The sequence below is a fragment of the Gorilla gorilla genome, chromosome 18 (genome assembly GCF_029281585.2).
Source record: "Gorilla gorilla gorilla isolate KB3781 chromosome 18, NHGRI_mGorGor1-v2.1_pri, whole genome shotgun sequence".
NCBI lineage: Eukaryota > Metazoa > Chordata > Mammalia > Primates > Hominidae > Gorilla > Gorilla gorilla.
This window is the reverse complement of record NC_073242.2, coordinates 99,395,805-99,421,067: the sequence shown is the minus strand read 5'-3', so window position 1 is coordinate 99,421,067 and position 25,263 is coordinate 99,395,805. Positions and strand designations below refer to the sequence as shown.

The following is a 25,263-nucleotide window of genomic DNA, read 5'->3' as shown; positions in this document are numbered from 1 at the left end:
TGCCTCAGCCTCTCGAGTAGCTGGGATTACAGGCTCCCACCACCACACCCAGCTAATTTTTTGTATTTTTAGCAGAGAGAGGGTTGCACCATGTTGGCCAGGCTGGTCTCGAACTCTTGACCTCAGGTGATCCACCCGCCTTGTCCTCCCAAAGTGCTGGGATGACAGGCGTGAACCACCGCACCCGGCCCCTCCCAGGTATTTATGCACCCACCGTCGACAGCTCTTGGTTGAGAGAGACTCTGGAGGGTGCGGTTAATTCTGTGGTTCTCCCAACCTACCACTCAGGAGGGCTCCATCACCCAGAGAGGCCCCTAAGCATGCAAAGGAAGCTGGACTCGAGGTCTCCATGCTCTGAGCAAGAAAGAGAGCGGAGACACAGCTGCATACAGACCCCTTCCCTTTGTCCTTGTCATGGAATATCTGAGCTCCCAATCAGCCCTGCAGGCTGCTGGGCAACCCTTCAACCCTCCACCTTGCCATCCTCCTCTCCACCCTAAGCCTGCCTCCCTGTCTTGGTTCTCGGAATACACAGAGGTTTTTCCCAGCTCAGAGTCTTTGCACACACTGATCCTTCTTCCTGCATTGCTTTTCCCTGCGCACAGCCAGCTCCTCCTTCTTGCTTCTTTTCAGCACTTTCTTTTTTTTGGAGACGGAGTCTCGCTCTGTCGCCCAGGCTGGAGTGCAGTGGCGCGATCTCGGCTCACTGCAAGCTCCGCCTCCCGGGTTCATGCCATTCTCCCGTCTCCGCCTCCCGAGTAGCTGGGACTACAGGCGCCCGCCACCAGGCCCAGCTAATTTTTTGTATTTTTAGCAGAGAGGCGGGTTGCACCTTGTTGGCCAGGCTGGTCTCGAACTCTTGACCTCAGATGATCCACCCGCCTTGGCCTCCCAAAGTGCTGGGATGACTGGTGTGAGCCACCACACGTGGCCTGCTTGTGATGAGTTCTTTTGGAGAAATGAACTCACAGCGTGTTGAGATGGGGGAAAACACGGGTACCAACTTTGGCTGCTCCTGGAGCTGTCTTTGAAGGGGTAATGATATTTTAAAAATACTGAAGGGGCCAGGTATGGTGGCTCACGCCTGGAATCCCAGCACTTTGGGAGGCCGAGGCAGGTGGATCACCTGAGGTCAGGAGTTCGAGACCAGCCTGACTAACATAGTGAAACCCCATCTCTACTAAAAATACAAAATTAGCCAGGCGTGGTGGCAGGTGCCTGTAATTCCAGCTACTCCGGAGGCTGAGGCAGGAGGATCACTTGAACCCGGGAGGCAGAGGTTGCAGTGAGCCAAGTTCACCCACTGCACTCTAGCCTGGGCAATAAGAGCAAGACTCCATCTCAAAAAAAAAAAAAAAAAAGGCAAGGCCAGATGCGCTGGCTCACGCCTGTCATCCCAGCACTTTAAGAGGCTGAGACGGATGGATCACCTGAGGTCAGAAGCTCGAGACCAGCCTGACGAAGATAGTGAAACCCGGTCTCTACTAAAAATACAAAATTACCCAGGCGTGGTGGCACATGCCTGTAATCCCAGCTACTCGGGAGGCTGAGGCAGGAGGATTGCTTCAACCCGGGAGCAGAGGTTGCAGTGAGCCGAGTTTGCCCACTGCACTCCAGCCTAGACAGTAAGAGCAAGACTCTGTCTCAAAAAAAAAAAAAAAATAGGCCAGGTGCGGTAGCTCATGCCTGTCATCCCAGCACTTTGGGAGGCTGAGGCGGGCAGATCATGAGGTCAGGAGTTCAAGACCAGCCTAACTAAGATAGTGAAACCCCATCTCTACTAAAAATACAAAATTAGCCGGGCGTGGTGGTGCACACGTGTAATCCCAGCTACTCGGGAGGCTGAGGCAGGAGGATCGCTTGAACCCGGCAGCAGAAGTTGCAGTGAGCCAAGATTGCACCATTGCACTCCAGCCTGGGCAATGAGAGCAAGACCATCTCAAAAAAAAAAAAAAAAAAAAGCCAGACATGGTGGCTCACGCCTGTCATCCCAGCACTTTGGGAGGCTGAGGCAGGTGGATCATGAGGTCGGGAGTTCAAGACCAGCCTAACTAAGATAGTGAAACCCCGTCTCTACTAAAAATACAAAATTACCCAGGCGTGGTGGCAGGTGCCTGTAGTCCCAGCTACTCGGGAGACTGAGGCAGGAGGATGCCTTGAACCCGGAAGCAGAGGTTGCCGTGAGCCAAGATCACACGCCATTGCACTCCAGCCTAGGTAACAAGAGCGAGACTCTGTCTCAAAAAAAAAAAAAAAAAAAAAAAAACTCATCACAAGCAGCAGTTAGATGCTATTTTCTTTGTCTACTCGCTGCTGATCTCTGCAGTAGAGAGGAGGGAACCTCACACACCCCACCACGTACCCAGCACCTGGAACAGCATTCACAGCTCCGTGGACACTCAACAAGCGTTCACTGAAAGCCCCACTCAGCCAGGGCAGGGCCGGGAGGCTGTGACAGAAAGGAGAAAGAAGACGCGCATTTGGGGACAGCTCCCCAGGGGCCCGTCCATCAGCCAGGACCACTTCCAGGCTGTTTTTCTTCCCCGTCTCCGAGGCTGAGCAGGTGATAAATCTTTCACCGAAGCCGGGGCTTTGCAGGACGGAGCCGGCTGCCACCTACGTGGTGTGGCTCTAGGGACCCCAGGAACTCCCCACACACCGTCCGCGTCCAGAAATCCCCCTGCCGCACCCCAACCCGGCCGCAGGTGCCTCAAAGTCCTTCCTTTCTTCCTCAGGGTAAGAAATTAACGGCAGCTGTGAAAACACTCATTTTATCTGGGTGGCGAAATACATTAGACAGGGGCCTGCCGTTAACACCTTCGCCCCAACGAGTTTATCCGGATTCCCGTCAGGACCTGGGAGGTCTGGACAGAGAAGGCTCCGGGGTCCCAAGAACCAGGACAGACGGGAGGCGGGAGCAGGTGGGGGCTCTGAGAGTTTGCAGAGTGAAAGTTTTCTCACACGGAGGCTGCTGGTGCAGGACCTCCAGCCAGGAATGCAGGGACGTCCCTTAGATGTTCTCCGACGGCCCCTCACGACACCCTGACGTCCTGGCCTGTGTGCTGGGTCTGCAGCATGAAAACAGTTGTTTTTATTATTATTATTATTATATTATTTTTGAGACAGAGTTTTTGCTCTGTTGCCCAGCCTGGAGTGCAATGGTGCGATCTCGGCTCACTGCAACCTCCGCCTCCCGGGTTCAAGCGATTCTCCTGCCTCAGCCTCCCGAGTAGCTGGGATTGCAGGCACCTGCCACCACCACACCCAGTTAATTTTGTATTTTTAGTACAGACAGGGTTTCTCCATGTTGGTCAGGCTGGTCTCGAGCTCCTGACCTCATGATCCACCCACCTCGGCCTCCCAAACGGCTGGGATGACAGGCGTGCACCACCATGCCCAGCTAAGTTTGTATTTTTAGTAGAGATGGGGTTTCACCGTGTTAGCCAGGATGGTCTCGAGCTCCTGACCTCAAGCGATCCGCCAGCCTCGGCCCCCCAAAGTGCTGGGATGACAGGCGTGAGCCACCGCGCCCGGCCTTGTTTTTATTATTTTTGAGATGGCATCTTGCTCTGTCGCCCAGGCTGGAGTGCGGTGGTGAGATCACAGCTCGCCACAGCCTCCAACTCCTGGGCTAAAGCGATCCTCCCACCTCAGCCTCTTCAGGAGCCGGGGCGACAGGCACCCGTGTCACTACGCCCACTAATTTGTCTTTTATCATTTTTAGAGACACGGTCTCGTTATGTTACCCAGGCTGGGGGACTCAAACTCCTGGCCTCCAGCGACCCCTGTGCCTCGGCCTCCCATAGTGCTGGGATTGCAGGTGTGAGCCACCACGCCTGGCCCAAAACAAAATTTACAGAGCAGGACAAGCGCGGTGGCTCACGCCTGTCATCCCAGCACTTTGGGAGGTGGAGGCGGGCGGATCACTTGAGGTCAGGAGCTTGAGACCAGCCTGGCCGATGTGGTGAAACCTCATGTCTACCTAAAAAAACACAAAAATTAGCCAGGTGTGGTGGCAGGCGTCTGTAGTCCCAGCTACTCAGGAGGCTGAGGCAGGAGAATCGCTTGAACCTGGGAGGTGGAGGTTGCAGTGAGCCGAGATCGTGCCACTGCAGTCCAGCCTGGCTGACAGAGTGAGACTACATCTCAAAAAGAAAAGGAAAAGGAAAAAGAAAGAAGGAAGGAAGGAAAGAAAGGGAAGGAAGGAAGGAAAGAAAGGGAAGGAAGGAAGAAAGGGAGGCAGGGGAGGGAAGGGAGGGAAGGAAAGAAGAGAAGGAAGGAAGGAAAGGAAGGAAGAGAAGGAAAGAAGGGAAGGAAGGAAGGAAGGGAGGGAAGGGAGGGAAGGAAGGGAGGAAAGGAAGGAAGAGAAGGAAGGAAGGGAAGGAAGGGAAGGAAGGGAAGGAAGGAAAGGAAGGAAGGGAGGTAGGGGAAGGAAGGGAAGGAAGGAAGGAAGGGAGGGAAGGGAGGGAAGGAAGGGAAGGAAGGAAAGGAAGGAAGAGAAGGAAGGGAGGGAAGGAAGGGAAGGAAGGAAGGGAAGGAAGGAAGGAAAGGAAGGGAAGGAAGGAAGAGAAGGAAGGAAAGGAAGGAAGGAAGGAAAGGAAGGAAAGGAAGAGAAGGAAGGAAGGGAGGGAAGGAAGGAAAGGAAGGGAAGGAAGGAAAGGAACAAAGGAAAGGAAGGAAGAGAAGGAAGGAAGGAAGGGAGGGAAGGGAGGGAAAGGAAGGGAGGGAAGGGAGGGAGGGAAGGAAGGGAGGGAAGGGAAGGAAGGGAGGGAAGGGAGGGAGGGAAGGAAGGGAGGGAAGGGAAGGAAGGGAGGAAGGAAGGAAAGGAAGGGAGGGAAGGGAGGGAGGGAAGGAAGGGAGGGAAGGGAGGGAGGGAAGGAAGGGAGGGAAGGGAAGGAAGGGAGGAAGGAAGGAAAGGAAGGAAGGGAGGTAGGGGAGGGAAGGGAAGGAAGGAAGGAAGGAAAGAAGAAGGGCTGTTTCCAAAGAGTTTTCCTGGCAAGAGAAATGCCTGTGCCACAATTTAAGTGGACAAAATTCTATCTAGAGAAGCACATTGTGTGAATAAATTGGGATTCCCAATTTATTAAACCTGTGAGTGTGGTCTCTCTTCTCAGGGCCGGTCATAGCGGCTTATAAAAAGAACAGAGAGGCCGGGCGCGGTGGCTCACACCCATAATCCCAGCACTTTGGGAGGCTGAGGCGGGCGGATCACCTGAGGTCAGGAGCTTGAGACCAGCCTGGCCAACACGGTGAAACCCCGTCTCTAGTAAATATACAAAAATTAGCGGGGCTTGGTGGCAGGTGCCTGTAATCTCAGCTATTGGGAGGCTGAGGCAGGAGAATCGCTTGAACCCGGGAGACGGAGGTTGCAGTGAGCTGAGATCACACCATTGCACTCCAGCCTCGGCAACAGAGAGAGACTCATCTCAAAAAATAAAAATAAAAATTCCATGGGGAAATGAGCTAGAATGTGTATCCCCAGCTGTTCTCTAAAGACTGAGGGTATTTGTGCTGTTAGGTGTCTCAAAGTTTTCTCGAATTAATTTATTTTTTTCCTTTATCATCTTCCAGAACTTTCTGCCAGCAGCCTGTGTGCATTTCTTTTGCAAGCAGAAGGCAGCCCTTTTTTTTTATGTTAAAATCAAAGAGCCGGTTTCTTTCTGGCTTTGTCAGGAGGATGCGGTACGGTGACCGGCCCCAGGGCTGCACGGACCCCGTTTTGTGGGGACACACGTGGGCAGAGTGGCTGAGATAGGAGGGGAACAGGTGCCCTCCCTCCTGTGGTGGGCACACTGCCTCGGGCTGGGGCAGGGAGAAGGCACTGCCACACAACGCCCTGATTATTCTATTCTGTTGCAGAGCCGTGGGCAGGACCCCCTCAGGCAGGTGAGCCCCAGGTGAGCCACCCTGCCTCACCTTGCATGTAGGCCGGGGAGGTGACCCCACCCGCAGGTCACAGACACGGGTGTTCTTACGGGAAGCCAGAGCGTCCTGTGTGGCGAGGTGCCCGGGGAGGCGGTGGTGGGGGGTGGATCGGCAGAAGCAAGTTGTTTTCTGAGACGCAGCCCCTGTGATGTGGGAGCCGGGCAGCCGGGGTTTGCAGACATTTCTCGGTAATATTTGTCCAGAAGCAAGATTGAGCTCTTGGCTGGAGACCGTGAGCCCACTATAGAGAGACCACGGATTCTGGCTGCCGGGAACGTGGCAATTAGCAGGATTTATGGTGTTTGCACGGCTCCCTGGGGTGGGATCCTTTTGGAGGCGGCCCTGGGGAGCACTGTGGGGTCCAGACGGTGTCTCCGGCCCGGCTTCAGAACAAGCCACGTGGCGTCCGGGAGGACCCGTTGTCAGAGGCGAATGAAACACGGTGACTCCATCTTGACTGACAGCTGGAAAATGAGGCTGGAACTTGCTGGCTGCCTTCTCAGAAAGTTCAGCATTCCTCGCCTGGAGACGTTTACGGTTAAGGGAACGAATTACGCCGGGCGCGGTGGCTCACGCCTGGAATCCCAGCGGTTTGGGAGGCCGAGGCGGGTGGATCGCTTGAGGTGAGGAGTTCGAGACCAGCCTGACCAACATGGTGAAACTCCATCTCTACTAAAAACACAAAAATTAGCCGGGCGTGGTGGCGGGTGCCTGTAATCACAGCTACTCAGGAGGCTGATGCAGGAGAATGACTTGAACCCAGGAGGTGGAGGTTGCAGTGAGCAGAGATTGCACCACTGCACTCCAGCCGGGGGACAGAGTGAGACTCCATCTCAGAAAAAAAAAAAGGAAGAAATTGATAATGTTTACTGGCACGGTGGCTCATGCCTGTAATCCCAGCACTTTCGGAGGCCGAGGCGGGTGCATCACATGAGGTTGGCAGTTCGAGGCCAGCCTGACCAACACGGAGAAACCCCGTCTCTACTAAAAAAATACAAAATTAGCCGGGTGTGGTGGTGGGCACCTGTCATCCCAGCTACTCGGGAGGCTGAGGCAGGAGAATTCCTTGAACCCGGGAGGAGGAGGTTGAGGTGAGCTGAGATCGCACCACTGCACTCCAGCCTGGGCAACAAGAGCGAAACTCCATCTCAAAAAAAAAAGTATTTACTAAACAGACCCAGACTTGGGAGTGTCCAGGTATCCTAATATCTGGACAACAAAGGCGTATTCCTAATTTTGCTCTAAACATAATACCAATTCTCGGCCGGGCGCAGTGGCTCACGCCTGTAATCCCAGCACTTTGGGAGGCCGAGGCGGGTGGATCAGGAAGTCAGGGGTTCGAGACCAGCCTGGCCAATATGGTAAAACCCGTCTCTATTAAAAGTACAACGATTAGCCGGGCGTGATGGCAGGTGCCTGTAGTCCCAGCTACCCAGGAGGCTGAGGCAGGAGAATGGCTTGAACCCAGGAGGTGGAGGTTGCAGTGAGCTGAGATCGCGCCATTGCACTCCAGCCTGGGTGACAGAGCGAGACTCCGTCTCAAAAAATAATAACAATAATACTGATTCTTGCAAAGTATAGTAATTAAGAAAATTAATCCTTTATCACAAACCCTTGTAGCAGAGCACGTGTACCCATATAGACAATTCTTTCTTTTTTTTTTTTTTTGAGACAGAGTCTCGCTCTGTCGCCCAGGCTGGAGTGCAGCGGCATGATCTCAGCTCACTGCAACCTCCACCTCCCGGGTTCAAGTGATTCTCCTGCCTCAGTCTCCCGAGTAGCTGGGATTACAGGTGCCCACCACCACGTCCGGCTAATTTTTTGTATTTTTAGTAGAGACGGGGTTTCACCGTGCTGGCCAGGCTGGTCTCAATCTCCTGACCTCATGATCCACCTGCCCTGGCCTCCCAAAGTGCTGGGATGACAGGCGTGAAACACCGCGCCCGGCCCCATTTTACTTTCTAAATAAACTTGCTTTTATTTTGCACTGCAAACTTGCCGTGAATTCTTTCTTGCACGAGATCCAGGAACCCTCTCTTGGGGTCTCAATCCGGAGACCCCAAGATGGCCTTGGCTGCCTGGTGGTCAGGGACTCAGGGGTCCACACGGGCTCTTCTGCGGCAAAAGGGGGATACCGAAGGGACGTCCTCCCTGTCAGCCTCCTGGACAGCTCAGCGTGGGCACCTGGGGAGCCCAGAGCCGCAGCCCCACACCCACCTCCCCGCCCACCAGCTCTCAACATGCTCAGAAGCAGGAGGACGTGAGTTTGAATTTGGCGACGTTATCACCCTCTTGTTCTCCAAGCCCATCATCAGGGCTGGGAGCCGTAGTGCACACCTGTAATCCCAGCACTTTGGGAGGCCGAGATGGGAGGATCGCTGGAGCCCAGAGTTTCAGAGCAGCGTGGGCAACATAGGGAGACCCTATCTCTACAGAAAATACAAAATGAGGCTGGCACGGTGGTGCATGCCTGTGGTCCCAGTACTTGGGAGGCTGAGGCAGGAGGACTGCTTGAGCCCAAGGATTGGAGGCTGCAGTGAGCCAAGATCATGCCACTGCACCCCAGCCTGGGCAACAGACCAAGACCCTGCCTCGAAAAAAAAGAAAAGAAAAACCACATCCTTGAAGGTGCCAGGAGGGACGTTTATTTGGACCTCACGGAACGCTCTCTCGTCTTGGGGATCTGGGGGTGAACGCGGGGGTGGGGGGATGGCTTCAGCGTTCACCTCTGTGCCAGACGCAGCCCCGGGCACACGGTGAACAGTTCCTAGTGGGTTGGTGATGAAGGCCTTTCACCAGGCCCTGTTAGTTCCTCTGCGAAGTCTCCAGGGACCCAGGGGCAGGAACAGGCTTGAAATATTTGTGGGCTTATAAAGGTTTCCACCTGCCCGTAAAACGACGTTTACGAGCCCACCTCCACCTAGCAGTCACGGCCGCCTCCCCTACTCACCCCTCCGGCGGCTCCAAATCCCTGGATTATGGAAAACGGTGTGCGTGATCTCGACTCGGAGATCTGTTAGAAATACACATATTTGGGAAGAGAGGTCAGAAAGGCAGATTTAAGAATAAAGACCTTCCCTGGGGTGGGCGGGGGTGGGGGCGGTGTAAATGAAAGGCGGGATTTGGGCGGGCAGATATATCAAGCCCAGGTGTTCAAGATCACCATGGGCAATAGAGCAAGAGTCTGTCCCTACAAAAAAATTTAAAAATTAGCTGGGAGTGGTGGCACCTGTCTGTAGCCCCAGCTCCTGAGGAAGCTGAGGCGGGAGGATCACCTGAGCCCGGGAGGTTGAGGATGCAGTGAGCTGAGATTGCACCACTGCACTCCAGCCTGGGCAACAAGAGCGAAACTCCATCTCAAAAAAAAAAGTATTTACTAAACAGACCCAGACTTGGGAGTGTCCAGGTATCCTAATATCTGGACAACAAAGGCGTATTCCTAATTTTGCTCTAAACATAATACCAATTCTCGGCCGGGCGCAGTGGCTCACGCCTGTAATCCCAGCACTTTGGGAGGCCGAGGCGGGTGGATCAGGAAGTCAGGGGTTCGAGACCAGCCTGGCCAATATGGTAAAACCCGTCTCTATTAAAAGTACAACGATTAGCCGGGCGTGATGGCAGGTGCCTGTAGTCCCAGCTACCCAGGAGGCTGAGGCAGGAGAATGGCTTGAACCCAGGAGGTGGAGGTTGCAGTGAGCTGAGATCGCGCCATTGCACTCCAGCCTGGGTGACAGAGCGAGACTCCGTCTCAAAAAATAATAACAATAATACTGATTCTTGCAAAGTATAGTAATTAAGAAAATTAATCCTTTATCACAAACCCTTGTAGCAGAGCACGTGTACCCATATAGACAATTCTTTCTTTTTTTTTTTTTTGAGACAGAGTCTCGCTCTGTCGCCCAGGCTGGAGTGCAGCGGCATGATCTCAGCTCACTGCAACCTCCACCTCCCGGGTTCAAGTGATTCTCCTGCCTCAGTCTCCCGAGTAGCTGGGATTACAGGTGCCCACCACCACGTCCGGCTAATTTTTTGTATTTTTAGTAGAGACGGGGTTTCACCGTGCTGGCCAGGCTGGTCTCAATCTCCTGACCTCATGATCCACCTGCCCTGGCCTCCCAAAGTGCTGGGATGACAGGCGTGAAACACCGCGCCCGGCCCCATTTTACTTTCTAAATAAACTTGCTTTTATTTTGCACTGCAAACTTGCCGTGAATTCTTTCTTGCACGAGATCCAGGAACCCTCTCTTGGGGTCTCAATCCGGAGACCCCAAGATGGCCTTGGCTGCCTGGTGGTCAGGGACTCAGGGGTCCACACGGGCTCTTCTGCGGCAAAAGGGGGATACCGAAGGGACGTCCTCCCTGTCAGCCTCCTGGACAGCTCAGCGTGGGCACCTGGGGAGCCCAGAGCCGCAGCCCCACACCCACCTCCCCGCCCACCAGCTCTCAACATGCTCAGAAGCAGGAGGACGTGAGTTTGAATTTGGCGACGTTATCACCCTCTTGTTCTCCAAGCCCATCATCAGGGCTGGGAGCCGTAGTGCACACCTGTAATCCCAGCACTTTGGGAGGCCGAGATGGGAGGATCGCTGGAGCCCAGAGTTTCAGAGCAGCGTGGGCAACATAGGGAGACCCTATCTCTACAGAAAATACAAAATGAGGCTGGCACGGTGGTGCATGCCTGTGGTCCCAGTACTTGGGAGGCTGAGGCAGGAGGACTGCTTGAGCCCAAGGATTGGAGGCTGCAGTGAGCCAAGATCATGCCACTGCACCCCAGCCTGGGCAACAGACCAAGACCCTGCCTCGAAAAAAAAGAAAAGAAAAACCACATCCTTGAAGGTGCCAGGAGGGACGTTTATTTGGACCTCACGGAACGCTCTCTCGTCTTGGGGATCTGGGGGTGAACGCGGGGGTGGGGGGATGGCTTCAGCGTTCACCTCTGTGCCAGACGCAGCCCCGGGCACACGGTGAACAGTTCCTAGTGGGTTGGTGATGAAGGCCTTTCACCAGGCCCTGTTAGTTCCTCTGCGAAGTCTCCAGGGACCCAGGGGCAGGAACAGGCTTGAAATATTTGTGGGCTTATAAAGGTTTCCACCTGCCCGTAAAACGACGTTTACGAGCCCACCTCCACCTAGCAGTCACGGCCGCCTCCCCTACTCACCCCTCCGGCGGCTCCAAATCCCTGGATTATGGAAAACGGTGTGCGTGATCTCGACTCGGAGATCTGTTAGAAATACACATATTTGGGAAGAGAGGTCAGAAAGGCAGATTTAAGAATAAAGACCTTCCCTGGGGTGGGCGGGGGTGGGGGCGGTGTAAATGAAAGGCGGGATTTGGGCGGGCAGATATATCAAGCCCAGGTGTTCAAGATCACCATGGGCAATAGAGCAAGAGTCTGTCCCTACAAAAAAATTTAAAAATTAGCTGGGAGTGGTGGCACCTGTCTGTAGCCCCAGCTCCTGAGGAAGCTGAGGCGGGAGGATCACCTGAGCCCGGGAGGTTGAGGATGCAGTGAGCTGAGATTGCACCACTGCACTCCAGCCTGGGCAACAAGAGCGAAACTCCATCTCAAAAAAAAAAGTATTTACTAAACAGACCCAGACTTGGGAGTGTCCAGGTATCCTAATATCTGGACAACAAAGGCGTATTCCTAATTTTGCTCTAAACATAATACCAATTCTCGGCCGGGCGCAGTGGCTCACGCCTGTAATCCCAGCACTTTGGGAGGCCGAGGCGGGTGGATCAGGAAGTCAGGGGTTCGAGACCAGCCTGGCCAATATGGTAAAACCCGTCTCTATTAAAAGTACAACGATTAGCCGGGCGTGATGGCAGGTGCCTGTAGTCCCAGCTACCCAGGAGGCTGAGGCAGGAGAATGGCTTGAACCCAGGAGGTGGAGGTTGCAGTGAGCTGAGATCGCGCCATTGCACTCCAGCCTGGGTGACAGAGCGAGACTCCGTCTCAAAAAATAATAACAATAATACTGATTCTTGCAAAGTATAGTAATTAAGAAAATTAATCCTTTATCACAAACCCTTGTAGCAGAGCACGTGTACCCATATAGACAATTCTTTCTTTTTTTTTTTTTTGAGACAGAGTCTCGCTCTGTCGCCCAGGCTGGAGTGCAGCGGCATGATCTCAGCTCACTGCAACCTCCACCTCCCGGGTTCAAGTGATTCTCCTGCCTCAGTCTCCCGAGTAGCTGGGATTACAGGTGCCCACCACCACGTCCGGCTAATTTTTTGTATTTTTAGTAGAGACGGGGTTTCACCGTGCTGGCCAGGCTGGTCTCAATCTCCTGACCTCATGATCCACCTGCCCTGGCCTCCCAAAGTGCTGGGATGACAGGCGTGAAACACCGCGCCCGGCCCCATTTTACTTTCTAAATAAACTTGCTTTTATTTTGCACTGCAAACTTGCCGTGAATTCTTTCTTGCACGAGATCCAGGAACCCTCTCTTGGGGTCTCAATCCGGAGACCCCAAGATGGCCTTGGCTGCCTGGTGGTCAGGGACTCAGGGGTCCACACGGGCTCTTCTGCGGCAAAAGGGGGATACCGAAGGGACGTCCTCCCTGTCAGCCTCCTGGACAGCTCAGCGTGGGCACCTGGGGAGCCCAGAGCCGCAGCCCCACACCCACCTCCCCGCCCACCAGCTCTCAACATGCTCAGAAGCAGGAGGACGTGAGTTTGAATTTGGCGACGTTATCACCCTCTTGTTCTCCAAGCCCATCATCAGGGCTGGGAGCCGTAGTGCACACCTGTAATCCCAGCACTTTGGGAGGCCGAGATGGGAGGATCGCTGGAGCCCAGAGTTTCAGAGCAGCGTGGGCAACATAGGGAGACCCTATCTCTACAGAAAATACAAAATGAGGCTGGCACGGTGGTGCATGCCTGTGGTCCCAGTACTTGGGAGGCTGAGGCAGGAGGACTGCTTGAGCCCAAGGATTGGAGGCTGCAGTGAGCCAAGATCATGCCACTGCACCCCAGCCTGGGCAACAGACCAAGACCCTGCCTCGAAAAAAAAGAAAAGAAAAACCACATCCTTGAAGGTGCCAGGAGGGACGTTTATTTGGACCTCACGGAACGCTCTCTCGTCTTGGGGATCTGGGGGTGAACGCGGGGGTGGGGGGATGGCTTCAGCGTTCACCTCTGTGCCAGACGCAGCCCCGGGCACACGGTGAACAGTTCCTAGTGGGTTGGTGATGAAGGCCTTTCACCAGGCCCTGTTAGTTCCTCTGCGAAGTCTCCAGGGACCCAGGGGCAGGAACAGGCTTGAAATATTTGTGGGCTTATAAAGGTTTCCACCTGCCCGTAAAACGACGTTTACGAGCCCACCTCCACCTAGCAGTCACGGCCGCCTCCCCTACTCACCCCTCCGGCGGCTCCAAATCCCTGGATTATGGAAAACGGTGTGCGTGATCTCGACTCGGAGATCTGTTAGAAATACACATATTTGGGAAGAGAGGTCAGAAAGGCAGATTTAAGAATAAAGACCTTCCCTGGGGTGGGCGGGGGTGGGGGCGGTGTAAATGAAAGGCGGGATTTGGGCGGGCAGATATATCAAGCCCAGGTGTTCAAGATCACCATGGGCAATAGAGCAAGAGTCTGTCCCTACAAAAAAATTTAAAAATTAGCTGGGAGTGGTGGCACCTGTCTGTAGCCCCAGCTCCTGAGGAAGCTGAGGCGGGAGGATCACCTGAGCCCGGGAGGTTGAGGATGCAGTGAGCTGAGACTGCACCACTGCACTCCAGCCTGGGCAACAAGAGCGAAACTCCATCTCAAAAAAAAAAGTATTTACTAAACAGACCCAGACTTGGGAGTGTCCAGGTATCCTAATATCTGGACAACAAAGGCGTATTCCTAATTTTGCTCTAAACATAATACCAATTCTCGGCCGGGCGCAGTGGCTCACGCCTGTAATCCCAGCACTTTGGGAGGCCGAGGCGGGTGGATCAGGAAGTCAGGGGTTCGAGACCAGCCTGGCCAATATGGTAAAACCCGTCTCTATTAAAAGTACAACGATTAGCCGGGCGTGATGGCAGGTGCCTGTAGTCCCAGCTACCCAGGAGGCTGAGGCAGGAGAATGGCTTGAACCCAGGAGGTGGAGGTTGCAGTGAGCTGAGATCGCGCCATTGCACTCCAGCCTGGGTGACAGAGCGAGACTCCGTCTCAAAAAATAATAACAATAATACTGATTCTTGCAAAGTATAGTAATTAAGAAAATTAATCCTTTATCACAAACCCTTGTAGCAGAGCACGTGTACCCATATAGACAATTCTTTCTTTTTTTTTTTTTTGAGACAGAGTCTCGCTCTGTCGCCCAGGCTGGAGTGCAGCGGCATGATCTCAGCTCACTGCAACCTCCACCTCCCGGGTTCAAGTGATTCTCCTGCCTCAGTCTCCCGAGTAGCTGGGATTACAGGTGCCCACCACCACGTCCGGCTAATTTTTTGTATTTTTAGTAGAGACGGGGTTTCACCGTGCTGGCCAGGCTGGTCTCAATCTCCTGACCTCATGATCCACCTGCCCTGGCCTCCCAAAGTGCTGGGATGACAGGCGTGAAACACCGCGCCCGGCCCCATTTTACTTTCTAAATAAACTTGCTTTTATTTTGCACTGCAAACTTGCCGTGAATTCTTTCTTGCACGAGATCCAGGAACCCTCTCTTGGGGTCTCAATCCGGAGACCCCAAGATGGCCTTGGCTGCCTGGTGGTCAGGGACTCAGGGGTCCACATGGGCTCTTCTGCGGCAAAAGGGGGATACCGAAGGGACGTCCTCCCTGTCAGCCTCCTGGACAGCTCAGCGTGGGCACCTGGGGAGCCCAGAGCCGCAGCCCCACACCCACCTCCCCGCCCACCAGCTCTCAACATGCTCAGAAGCAGGAGGACGTGAGTTTGAATTTGGCGACGTTATCACCCTCTTGTTCTCCAAGCCCATCATCAGGGCTGGGAGCCGTAGTGCACACCTGTAATCCCAGCACTTTGGGAGGCCGAGATGGGAGGATCGCTGGAGCCCAGAGTTTCAGAGCAGCGTGGGCAACATAGGGAGACCCTATCTCTACAGAAAATACAAAATGAGGCTGGCACGGTGGTGCATGCCTGTGGTCCCAGTACTTGGGAGGCTGAGGCAGGAGGACTGCTTGAGCCCAAGGATTGGAGGCTGCAGTGAGCCAAGATCATGCCACTGCACCCCAGCCTGGGCAACAGACCAAGACCCTGCCTCGAAAAAAAAGAAAAGAAAAACCACATCCTTGAAGGTGCCAGGAGGGACGTTTATTTGGACCTCACGGAACGCTCTCTCGTCTTGGGGATCTGGGGGTGAACGCGGGGGTGGGGGGATGGCTTCAGCGTTCACCTCTGTGCCAGACGCAGCCCCGGGCACACGGTGAACAGTTCCTAGTGGGTTGGTGATGAAGGCCTTTCACCAGGCCCTGTTAGTTCCTCTGCGAAGTCTCCAGGGACCCAGGGGCAGGAACAGGCTTGAAATATTTGTGGGCTTATAAAGGTTTCCACCTGCCCGTAAAACGACGTTTACGAGCCCACCTCCACCTAGCAGTCACGGCCGCCTCCCCTACTCACCCCTCCGGCGGCTCCAAATCCCTGGATTATGGAAAACGGTGTGCGTGATCTCGACTCGGAGATCTGTTAGAAATACACATATTTGGGAAGAGAGGTCAGAAAGGCAGATTTAAGAATAAAGACCTTCCCTGGGGTGGGCGGGGGTGGGGGCGGTGTAAATGAAAGGCGGGATTTGGGCGGGCAGATATATCAAGCCCAGGTGTTCAAGATCACCATGGGCAATAGAGCAAGAGTCTGTCCCTACAAAAAAATTTAAAAATTAGCTGGGAGTGGTGGCACCTGTCTGTAGCCCCAGCTCCTGAGGAAGCTGAGGCGGGAGGATCACCTGAGCCCGGGAGGTTGAGGATGCAGTGAGCTGAGACTGCACCACTGCACTCCAGCCTGGGCAACAAGAGCGAAACTCCATCTCAAAAAAAAAAGTATTTACTAAACAGACCCAGACTTGGGAGTGTCCAGGTATCCTAATATCTGGACAACAAAGGCGTATTCCTAATTTTGCTCTAAACATAATACCAATTCTCGGCCGGGCGCAGTGGCTCACGCCTGTAATCCCAGCACTTTGGGAGGCCGAGGCGGGTGGATCAGGAAGTCAGGGGTTCGAGACCAGCCTGGCCAATATGGTAAAACCCGTCTCTATTAAAAGTACAACGATTAGCCGGGCGTGATGGCAGGTGCCTGTAGTCCCAGCTACCCAGGAGGCTGAGGCAGGAGAATGGCTTGAACCCAGGAGGTGGAGGTTGCAGTGAGCTGAGATCGCGCCATTGCACTCCAGCCTGGGTGACAGAGCGAGACTCCGTCTCAAAAAATAATAACAATAATACTGATTCTTGCAAAGTATAGTAATTAAGAAAATTAATCCTTTATCACAAACCCTTGTAGCAGAGCACGTGTACCCATATAGACAATTCTTTCTTTTTTTTTTTTTTGAGACAGAGTCTCGCTCTGTCGCCCAGGCTGGAGTGCAGCGGCATGATCTCAGCTCACTGCAACCTCCACCTCCCGGGTTCAAGTGATTCTCCTGCCTCAGTCTCCCGAGTAGCTGGGATTACAGGTGCCCACCACCACGTCCGGCTAATTTTTTGTATTTTTAGTAGAGACGGGGTTTCACCGTGCTGGCCAGGCTGGTCTCAATCTCCTGACCTCATGATCCACCTGCCCTGGCCTCCCAAAGTGCTGGGATGACAGGCGTGAAACACCGCGCCCGGCCCCATTTTACTTTCTAAATAAACTTGCTTTTATTTTGCACTGCAAACTTGCCGTGAATTCTTTCTTGCACGAGATCCAGGAACCCTCTCTTGGGGTCTCAATCCGGAGACCCCAAGATGGCCTTGGCTGCCTGGTGGTCAGGGACTCAGGGGTCCACACGGGCTCTTCTGCGGCAAAAGGGGGATACCGAAGGGACGTCCTCCCTGTCAGCCTCCTGGACAGCTCAGCGTGGGCACCTGGGGAGCCCAGAGCCGCAGCCCCACACCCACCTCCCCGCCCACCAGCTCTCAACATGCTCAGAAGCAGGAGGACGTGAGTTTGAATTTGGCGACGTTATCACCCTCTTGTTCTCCAAGCCCATCATCAGGGCTGGGAGCCGTAGTGCACACCTGTAATCCCAGCACTTTGGGAGGCCGAGATGGGAGGATCGCTGGAGCCCAGAGTTTCAGAGCAGCGTGGGCAACATAGGGAGACCCTATCTCTACAGAAAATACAAAATGAGGCTGGCACGGTGGTGCATGCCTGTGGTCCCAGTACTTGGGAGGCTGAGGCAGGAGGACTGCTTGAGCCCAAGGATTGGAGGCTGCAGTGAGCCAAGATCATGCCACTGCACCCCAGCCTGGGCAACAGACCAAGACCCTGCCTCGAAAAAAAAGAAAAGAAAAACCACATCCTTGAAGGTGCCAGGAGGGACGTTTATTTGGACCTCACGGAACGCTCTCTCGTCTTGGGGATCTGGGGGTGAACGCGGGGGTGGGGGGATGGCTTCAGCGTTCACCTCTGTGCCAGACGCAGCCCCGGGCACACGGTGAACAGTTCCTAGTGGGTTGGTGATGAAGGCCTTTCACCAGGCCCTGTTAGTTCCTCTGCGAAGTCTCCAGGGACCCAGGGGCAGGAACAGGCTTGAAATATTTGTGGGCTTATAAAGGTTTCCACCTGCCCGTAAAACGACGTTTACGAGCCCACCTCCACCTAGCAGTCACGGCCGCCTCCCCTACTCACCCCTCCGGCGGCTCCAAATCCCTGGATTATGGAAAACGGTGTGCGTGATCTCGACTCGGAGATCTGTTAGAAATACACATATTTGGGAAGAGAGGTCAGAAAGGCAGATTTAAGAATAAAGACCTTCCCTGGGGTGGGCGGGGGTGGGGGCGGTGTAAATGAAAGGCGGGATTTGGGCGGGCAGATATATCAAGCCCAGGTGTTCAAGATCACCATGGGCAATAGAGCAAGAGTCTGTCCCTACAAAAAAATTTAAAAATTAGCTGGGAGTGGTGGCACCTGTCTGTAGCCCCAGCTCCTGAGGAAGCTGAGGCGGGAGGATCACCTGAGCCCGGGAGGTTGAGGATGCAGTGAGCTGAGACTGCACCACTGCACTCCAGCCTGGGCAACAAGAGCGAAACTCCATCTCAAAAAAAAAAGTATTTACTAAACAGACCCAGACTTGGGAGTGTCCAGGTATCCTAATATCTGGACAACAAAGGCGTATTCCTAATTTTGCTCTAAACATAATACCAATTCTCGGCCGGGCGCAGTGGCTCACGCCTGTAATCCCAGCACTTTGGGAGGCCGAGGCGGGTGGATCAGGAAGTCAGGGGTTCGAGACCAGCCTGGCCAATATGGTAAAACCCGTCTCTATTAAAAGTACAACGATTAGCCGGGCGTGATGGCAGGTGCCTGTAGTCCCAGCTACCCAGGAGGCTGAGGCAGGAGAATGGCTTGAACCCAGGAGGTGGAGGTTGCAGTGAGCTGAGATCGCGCCATTGCACTCCAGCCTGGGTGACAGAGCGAGACTCCGTCTCAAAAAATAATAACAATAATACTGATTCTTGCAAAGTATAGTAATTAAGAAAATTAATCCTTTATCACAAACCCTTGTAGCAGAGCACGTGTACCCATATAGACAATTCTTTCTTTTTTTTTTTTTTGAGACAGAGTCTCGCTCTGTCGCCCAGGCTGGAGTGCAGCGGCATGATCTCAGCTCACTGCAACCTCCACCTCCCGGGTTCAAGTGATTCTCCTGCCTCAGTCTCCCGAGTAGCTGGGATTACAGGTGCCCACCACCACGTCCGGCTAATTTTTTGTATTTTTAGTAGAGACGGGGTTTCACCGTGCTGGCCAGGCTGGTCTCAATCTCCTGACCTCATGATCCACCTGCCCTGGCCTCCCAAAGTGCTGGGATGACAGGCGTGAAACACCGCGCCCGGCCCCATTTTACTTTCTAAATAAACTTGCTTTTATTTTGCACTGCAAACTTGCCGTGAATTCTTTCTTGCACGAGATCCAGGAACCCTCTCTTGGGGTCTCAATCCGGAGACCCCAAGATGGCCTTGGCTGCCTGGTGGTCAGGGACTCAGGGGTCCACACGGGCTCTTCTGCGGCAAAAGGGGGATACCGAAGGGACGTCCTCCCTGTCAGCCTCCTGGACAGCTCAGCGTGGGCACCTGGGGAGCCCAGAGCCGCAGCCCCACACCCACCTCCCCGCCCACCAGCTCTCAACATGCTCAGAAGCAGGAGGACGTGAGTTTGAATTTGGCGACGTTATCACCCTCTTGTTCTCCAAGCCCATCATCAGGGCTGGGAGCCGTAGTGCACACCTGTAATCCCAGCACTTTGGGAGGCCGAGATGGGAGGATCGCTGGAGCCCAGAGTTTCAGAGCAGCGTGGGCAACATAGGGAGACCCTATCTCTACAGAAAATACAAAATGAGGCTGGCACGGTGGTGCATGCCTGTGGTCCCAGTACTTGGGAGGCTGAGGCAGGAGGACTGCTTGAGCCCAAGGATTGGAGGCTGCAGTGAGCCAAGATCATGCCACTGCACCCCAGCCTGGGCAACAGACCAAGACCCTGCCTCGAAAAAAAAGAAAAGAAAAACCACATCCTTGAAGGTGCCAGGAGGGACGTTTATTTGGACCTCACGGAACGCTCTCTCGTCTTGGGGATCTGGGGGTGAACGCGGGGGTGGGGGGATGGCTTCAGCGTTCACCTCTGTGCCAGACGCAGCCCCGGGCACACGGTGAACAGTTCCTAGTGGGTTGGTGATGAAGGCCTTTCACCAGGCCCTGTTAGTTCCTCTGCGAAGTCTCCAGGGACCCAGGGGCAGGAACAGGCTTGAAATATTTGTGGGCTTATAAAGGTTTCCACCTGCCCGTAAAACGACGTTTACGAGCCCACCTCCACCTAGCAGTCACGGCCGCCTCCCCTACTCACCCCTCCGGCGGCTCCAAATCCCTGGATTATGGAAAACGGTGTGCGTGATCTCGACTCGGAGATCTGTTAGAAATACACATATTTGGGAAGAGAGGTCAGAAAGGCAGATTTAAGAATAAAGACCTTCCCTGGGGTGGGCGGGGGTGGGGGCGGTGTAAATGAAAGGCGGGATTTGGGCGGGCAGATATATCAAGCCCAGGTGTTCAAGATCACCATGGGCAATAGAGCAAGAGTCTGTCCCTACAAAAAAATTTAAAAATTAGCTGGGAGTGGTGGCACCTGTCTGTAGCCCCAGCTCCTGAGGAAGCTGAGGCGGGAGGATCACCTGAGCCCGGGAGGTTGAGGATGCAGTGAGCTGAGACTGCACCACTGCACTCCAGCCTGGGCAACAAGAGCGAAACTCCATCTCAAAAAAAAAAGTATTTACTAAACAGACCCAGACTTGGGAGTGTCCAGGTATCCTAATATCTGGACAACAAAGGCGTATTCCTAATTTTGCTCTAAACATAATACCAATTCTCGGCCGGGCGCAGTGGCTCACGCCTGTAATCCCAGCACTTTGGGAGGCCGAGGCGGGTGGATCAGGAAGTCAGGGGTTCGAGACCAGCCTGGCCAATATGGTAAAACCCGTCTCTATTAAAAGTACAACGATTAGCCGGGCGTGATGGCAGGTGCCTGTAGTCCCAGCTACCCAGGAGGCTGAGGCAGGAGAATGGCTTGAACCCAGGAGGTGGAGGTTGCAGTGAGCTGAGATCGCGCCATTGCACTCCAGCCTGGGTGACAGAGCGAGACTCCGTCTCAAAAAATAATAACAATAATACTGATTCTTGCAAAGTATAGTAATTAAGAAAATTAATCCTTTATCACAAACCCTTGTAGCAGAGCACGTGTACCCATATAGACAATTCTTTCTTTTTTTTTTTTTTGAGACAGAGTCTCGCTCTGTCGCCCAGGCTGGAGTGCAGCGGCATGATCTCAGCTCACTGCAACCTCCACCTCCCGGGTTCAAGTGATTCTCCTGCCTCAGTCTCCCGAGTAGCTGGGATTACAGGTGCCCACCACCACGTCCGGCTAATTTTTTGTATTTTTAGTAGAGACGGGGTTTCACCGTGCTGGCCAGGCTGGTCTCAATCTCCTGACCTCATGATCCACCTGCCCTGGCCTCCCAAAGTGCTGGGATGACAGGCGTGAAACACCGCGCCCGGCCCCATTTTACTTTCTAAATAAACTTGCTTTTATTTTGCACTGCAAACTTGCCGTGAATTCTTTCTTGCACGAGATCCAGGAACCCTCTCTTGGGGTCTCAATCCGGAGACCCCAAGATGGCCTTGGCTGCCTGGTGGTCAGGGACTCAGGGGTCCACACGGGCTCTTCTGCGGCAAAAGGGGGATACCGAAGGGACGTCCTCCCTGTCAGCCTCCTGGACAGCTCAGCGTGGGCACCTGGGGAGCCCAGAGCCGCAGCCCCACACCCACCTCCCCGCCCACCAGCTCTCAACATGCTCAGAAGCAGGAGGACGTGAGTTTGAATTTGGCGACGTTATCACCCTCTTGTTCTCCAAGCCCATCATCAGGGCTGGGAGCCGTAGTGCACACCTGTAATCCCAGCACTTTGGGAGGCCGAGATGGGAGGATCGCTGGAGCCCAGAGTTTCAGAGCAGCGTGGGCAACATAGGGAGACCCTATCTCTACAGAAAATACAAAATGAGGCTGGCACGGTGGTGCATGCCTGTGGTCCCAGTACTTGGGAGGCTGAGGCAGGAGGACTGCTTGAGCCCAAGGATTGGAGGCTGCAGTGAGCCAAGATCATGCCACTGCACCCCAGCCTGGGCAACAGACCAAGACCCTGCCTCGAAAAAAAAGAAAAGAAAAACCACATCCTTGAAGGTGCCAGGAGGGACGTTTATTTGGACCTCACGGAACGCTCTCTCGTCTTGGGGATCTGGGGGTGAACGCGGGGGTGGGGGGATGGCTTCAGCGTTCACCTCTGTGCCAGACGCAGCCCCGGGCACACGGTGAACAGTTCCTAGTGGGTTGGTGATGAAGGCCTTTCACCAGGCCCTGTTAGTTCCTCTGCGAAGTCTCCAGGGACCCAGGGGCAGGAACAGGCTTGAAATATTTGTGGGCTTATAAAGGTTTCCACCTGCCCGTAAAACGACGTTTACGAGCCCACCTCCACCTAGCAGTCACGGCCGCCTCCCCTACTCACCCCTCCGGCGGCTCCAAATCCCTGGATTATGGAAAACGGTGTGCGTGATCTCGACTCGGAGATCTGTTAGAAATACACATATTTGGGAAGAGAGGTCAGAAAGGCAGATTTAAGAATAAAGACCTTCCCTGGGGTGGGCGGGGGTGGGGGCGGTGTAAATGAAAGGCGGGATTTGGGCGGGCAGATATATCAAGCCCAGGTGTTCAAGATCACCATGGGCAATAGAGCAAGAGTCTGTCCCTACAAAAAAATTTAAAAATTAGCTGGGAGTGGTGGCACCTGTCTGTAGCCCCAGCTCCTGAGGAAGCTGAGGCGGGAGGATCACCTGAGCCCGGGAGGTTGAGGATGCAGTGAGCTGAGATTGCACCACTGCACTCCAGCCTGGGCCACAGAGCAAGAGCCTGTCCCTACAAAAAAAATTAAATATTGGCCAGGTGTGATGCTGTATGTCTGTAGTCCCAGCTCCTCAGGAGGCTGAAGAGGGAGGAACACCTGAGCCCAGGAGGTGGAGGCTGCAGTGAGCTGAGATTGCACCACTGCACTCCAGCCTCGGCCACAGACCAAGATCCTGTCCCTACAAAAAAAAAAATTAAATATTGGCCAGGTGTGATGCTGTATGTCTGTAGTCCCAGCTCCTCAGGAGGCTGAAGAGGGAGGAACACCTGAGCCCAGGAGGTGGAGGCTGCAGTGAGCTGAGACTGTACCACTGCACTCCAGCCTGGGCCACAGAGCAAGAGCCTGTCTCTCAAAACAAGGAAGAGAAAAAGGAGGACACTGAAGGATGCTGATGCCGGGGACAAGCTCAGGAGGACAAGGACAGAACTGAACACTTCCTTCCATGTATGTCTCCTAGAAACGTATGTGCCTATGTCTGCATCTTTCGGATAAACTATTTTTCATCTAAATATGTTCTCTTGCATTAAAAAATAATAATAAACACCGGGTCGGGCGCAGTGGCTCACGCCTGTCATCCCAGAACTTTGGGAGGCCGAGGCGGGCGGATCACGAGGTCAGGAGATCGAGACCATCCGGGCTAACACAGCGAAATCCCGTCTCCACTAAAAATGCAAAAAATTAGCCGGGTGTGGTGGCGGGCGCCTGTCATCCCAGCTACTCGGGAAGCTGAGGCAGGAGAATGGCATAAACCCGGGAGGCAAAGGTTGTAGTGAGCTGAGATCACACCACTGCACTCCAGCCTGGGTGATAGAGCGAGACTCCGTCTCAAAAGCAAACTAACAAACAAAAATGGCTCACACGGTGAATTTTATGTTCTGTAAGTGTTATGTACCATGGTAAACAAACAGGAAAACAAGACTCAGAAACCATTCATCAGCCACCATGTGAAAACCAGGCCTCGGGCCGGGCACGGTAGCTCACGCCTGTCATCCCAGGACTTTGGGAGGCTGAGGCGGGCGGATCACAAGGTCAGGAGTTCGAGACCAGCCTGGCCAACATGGTGAAACCCTGTGTCTACTAAAAATACAAAAAATTAGCCAGGCGTGGTGGTGGGCGCCTGTCATCCCAGCTACTCAGAAGGCTGAGGCAGGAGAATCACTTGAACCAGGAGGTGGAGGTTGCAGTGATCCGAGATCACGCCACTGCACTCCAGCCTGGGCGACATAGCGAGACTCCGTCTCAGAAACAAACTAACAAACAAAAATGGCCCACACGGTGAATTTTATGTTCTGTACCTCTTACGTACCACAGTAAACGAACAGGAAAACAAGACTCGGAAAGCATTCATCAGCCACCACGTGAAAACCACCCCTTGATCCATTTTTATAATTAATTTCAGACAGTCAGGTATTTGGTTTAAGAGCTGTGGGAGTCCACGCTATCTGGGGTGCTCGGATGCTTAATTGCAAAATAATTAGAGAAAATTGGTGACTGCTTTCATCAGGGTGAAAAGTCTCGCTCTGTCGCCCAGGCTGGAGTGCAGTGGTGCGATCTCGGCTCACTGCAAGCTCCGCTTCCCGGGTTCACGCCATTCTCCTGCCTCAGCCTCCGGAGTAGCTGGGACTACAGGCGCCCGCCACCACGCCCAGCTAATTTTTTTTGTATTTTTAGTAGAGACGGGGTTTCACTATGTTAGCCAGGATGGTCTTGATCTCCTGACCTCGTGATCCACCCGCCTGGGCCTCCCAAAGTGCTGGGATGACAGGTGTGAGCCACCGCGCCCGGCCCCAATTTATTTATTTATTTATTTATTTATTTATTTATTTATTCATTTAGACACAGTCTCAGTCTGTCACCGAGGCTGGAGTGCAGTGGTGCGATCTCGGCTCACTGCAACCTCCGCCTCCCGGGTTCAAGCAATTCTCCTGCCTCAGCCTCCCAAGTAGCTGGAATTACAGGCGCCCGCCACCGTGACCAGGTGATTTTTGTATTTTTAGTAGAGACAGGGTTTCACCATGTTGGCCAGGCTGGTCTCAAACTCCTGACCTCAGGTGATCTGCCCACCTCGACCTCTCAAAGCGCTGGGATGACAGGCGTGAGCCAACGTGCCCGGCCCAAAAGTAGCCGCTTTTAACACTATAACTAAAGCAAGCTGCTTTGGGGCAGATATCAGCAACATTCTTTTTTTTTTTTTTTTTTTTTTTGAGTCAGAGTTTCAGTCTTTGTCACCCAGGATGGAGTGAAACGGTGTGATCTCAGCTCATTGCCACCTCGGCCTTTCGGGTTCAAGTGATTCTCCTGCCTCAGCCTCCTGAGTAGCTGGGATTACAGGCGCATGCCACCATGCCCAGGTGATTTTTGTATTTTTAGTAGAGACGGGATTTCGCCACGTTGGCCAGGCTGGTCTCGAACTCCTGACCTCAGGTGATCCGCCCGCCTCAGCCTCCCAAAGTGCTGGGATGACAGGCGTGAGCCACCGCGCCCAGCCTAAAAGTAGCTGCTTTTAACACTACAAGGAAAGCCGTGGGCAAGTGTGGTTGTGGGCAAGCAGATTCCCAGATATAAAATCCAGGACCCAGGCTCTTTTCCACAGCTCACCGTGGAGCCCATCGCAATGCCTGGGATCCACCTGGCCACCAGGTCCTTGCACCCCACAGTCACGACAGCTGCCCTGGGTCCCCGGGGCCGTGGAATTCTCCAGATCTGCCAGTCTCGCCTGAATTGGAGTAGCTCTTCCCAGAAAA

At 53.9% G+C, this 25,263-nt stretch overlaps 1 protein-coding gene across 8 annotated transcripts in view; it reads right to left on the bottom strand.

The window, feature by feature from the left end:
- Positions 1-2,755: 2,755 nt before the first annotated feature.
- Positions 2,756-25,263, bottom strand: part of LOC115933369 (uncharacterized) — a 36,426-nt gene continuing 13,918 nt past the window's right edge. For 4 of the 8 annotated variants that reach the window (XM_055366351.2, XM_063699699.1, XM_063699700.1 and 1 more), the window contains 8 exons: positions 22,124-22,186; positions 19,916-19,978; positions 17,708-17,770; positions 15,500-15,562; positions 13,292-13,354; positions 11,084-11,146; positions 8,876-8,938; positions 2,756-3,068 (listed from right to left, as the gene is read on the bottom strand). In XM_055366351.2, the coding sequence (XP_055222326.1) occupies positions 2,767-3,068; positions 8,876-8,938; positions 11,084-11,146; positions 13,292-13,354; positions 15,500-15,562; positions 17,708-17,770; positions 19,916-19,978; positions 22,124-22,186 (743 nt within the window). In that variant the 3' untranslated portion in view covers positions 2,756-2,766. Of the gene's footprint in view, positions 3,069-5,916; positions 6,448-7,712; positions 8,776-8,875; positions 8,939-9,919; positions 10,984-11,083; positions 11,147-13,291; positions 13,355-15,499; positions 15,563-17,707; positions 17,771-19,915; positions 19,979-22,123; positions 22,187-25,263 lie in introns of those variants that run through there. The other 4 variants (XM_063699698.1, XM_063699703.1, XM_063699701.1 and 1 more) reach the window with 4 other exon arrangements.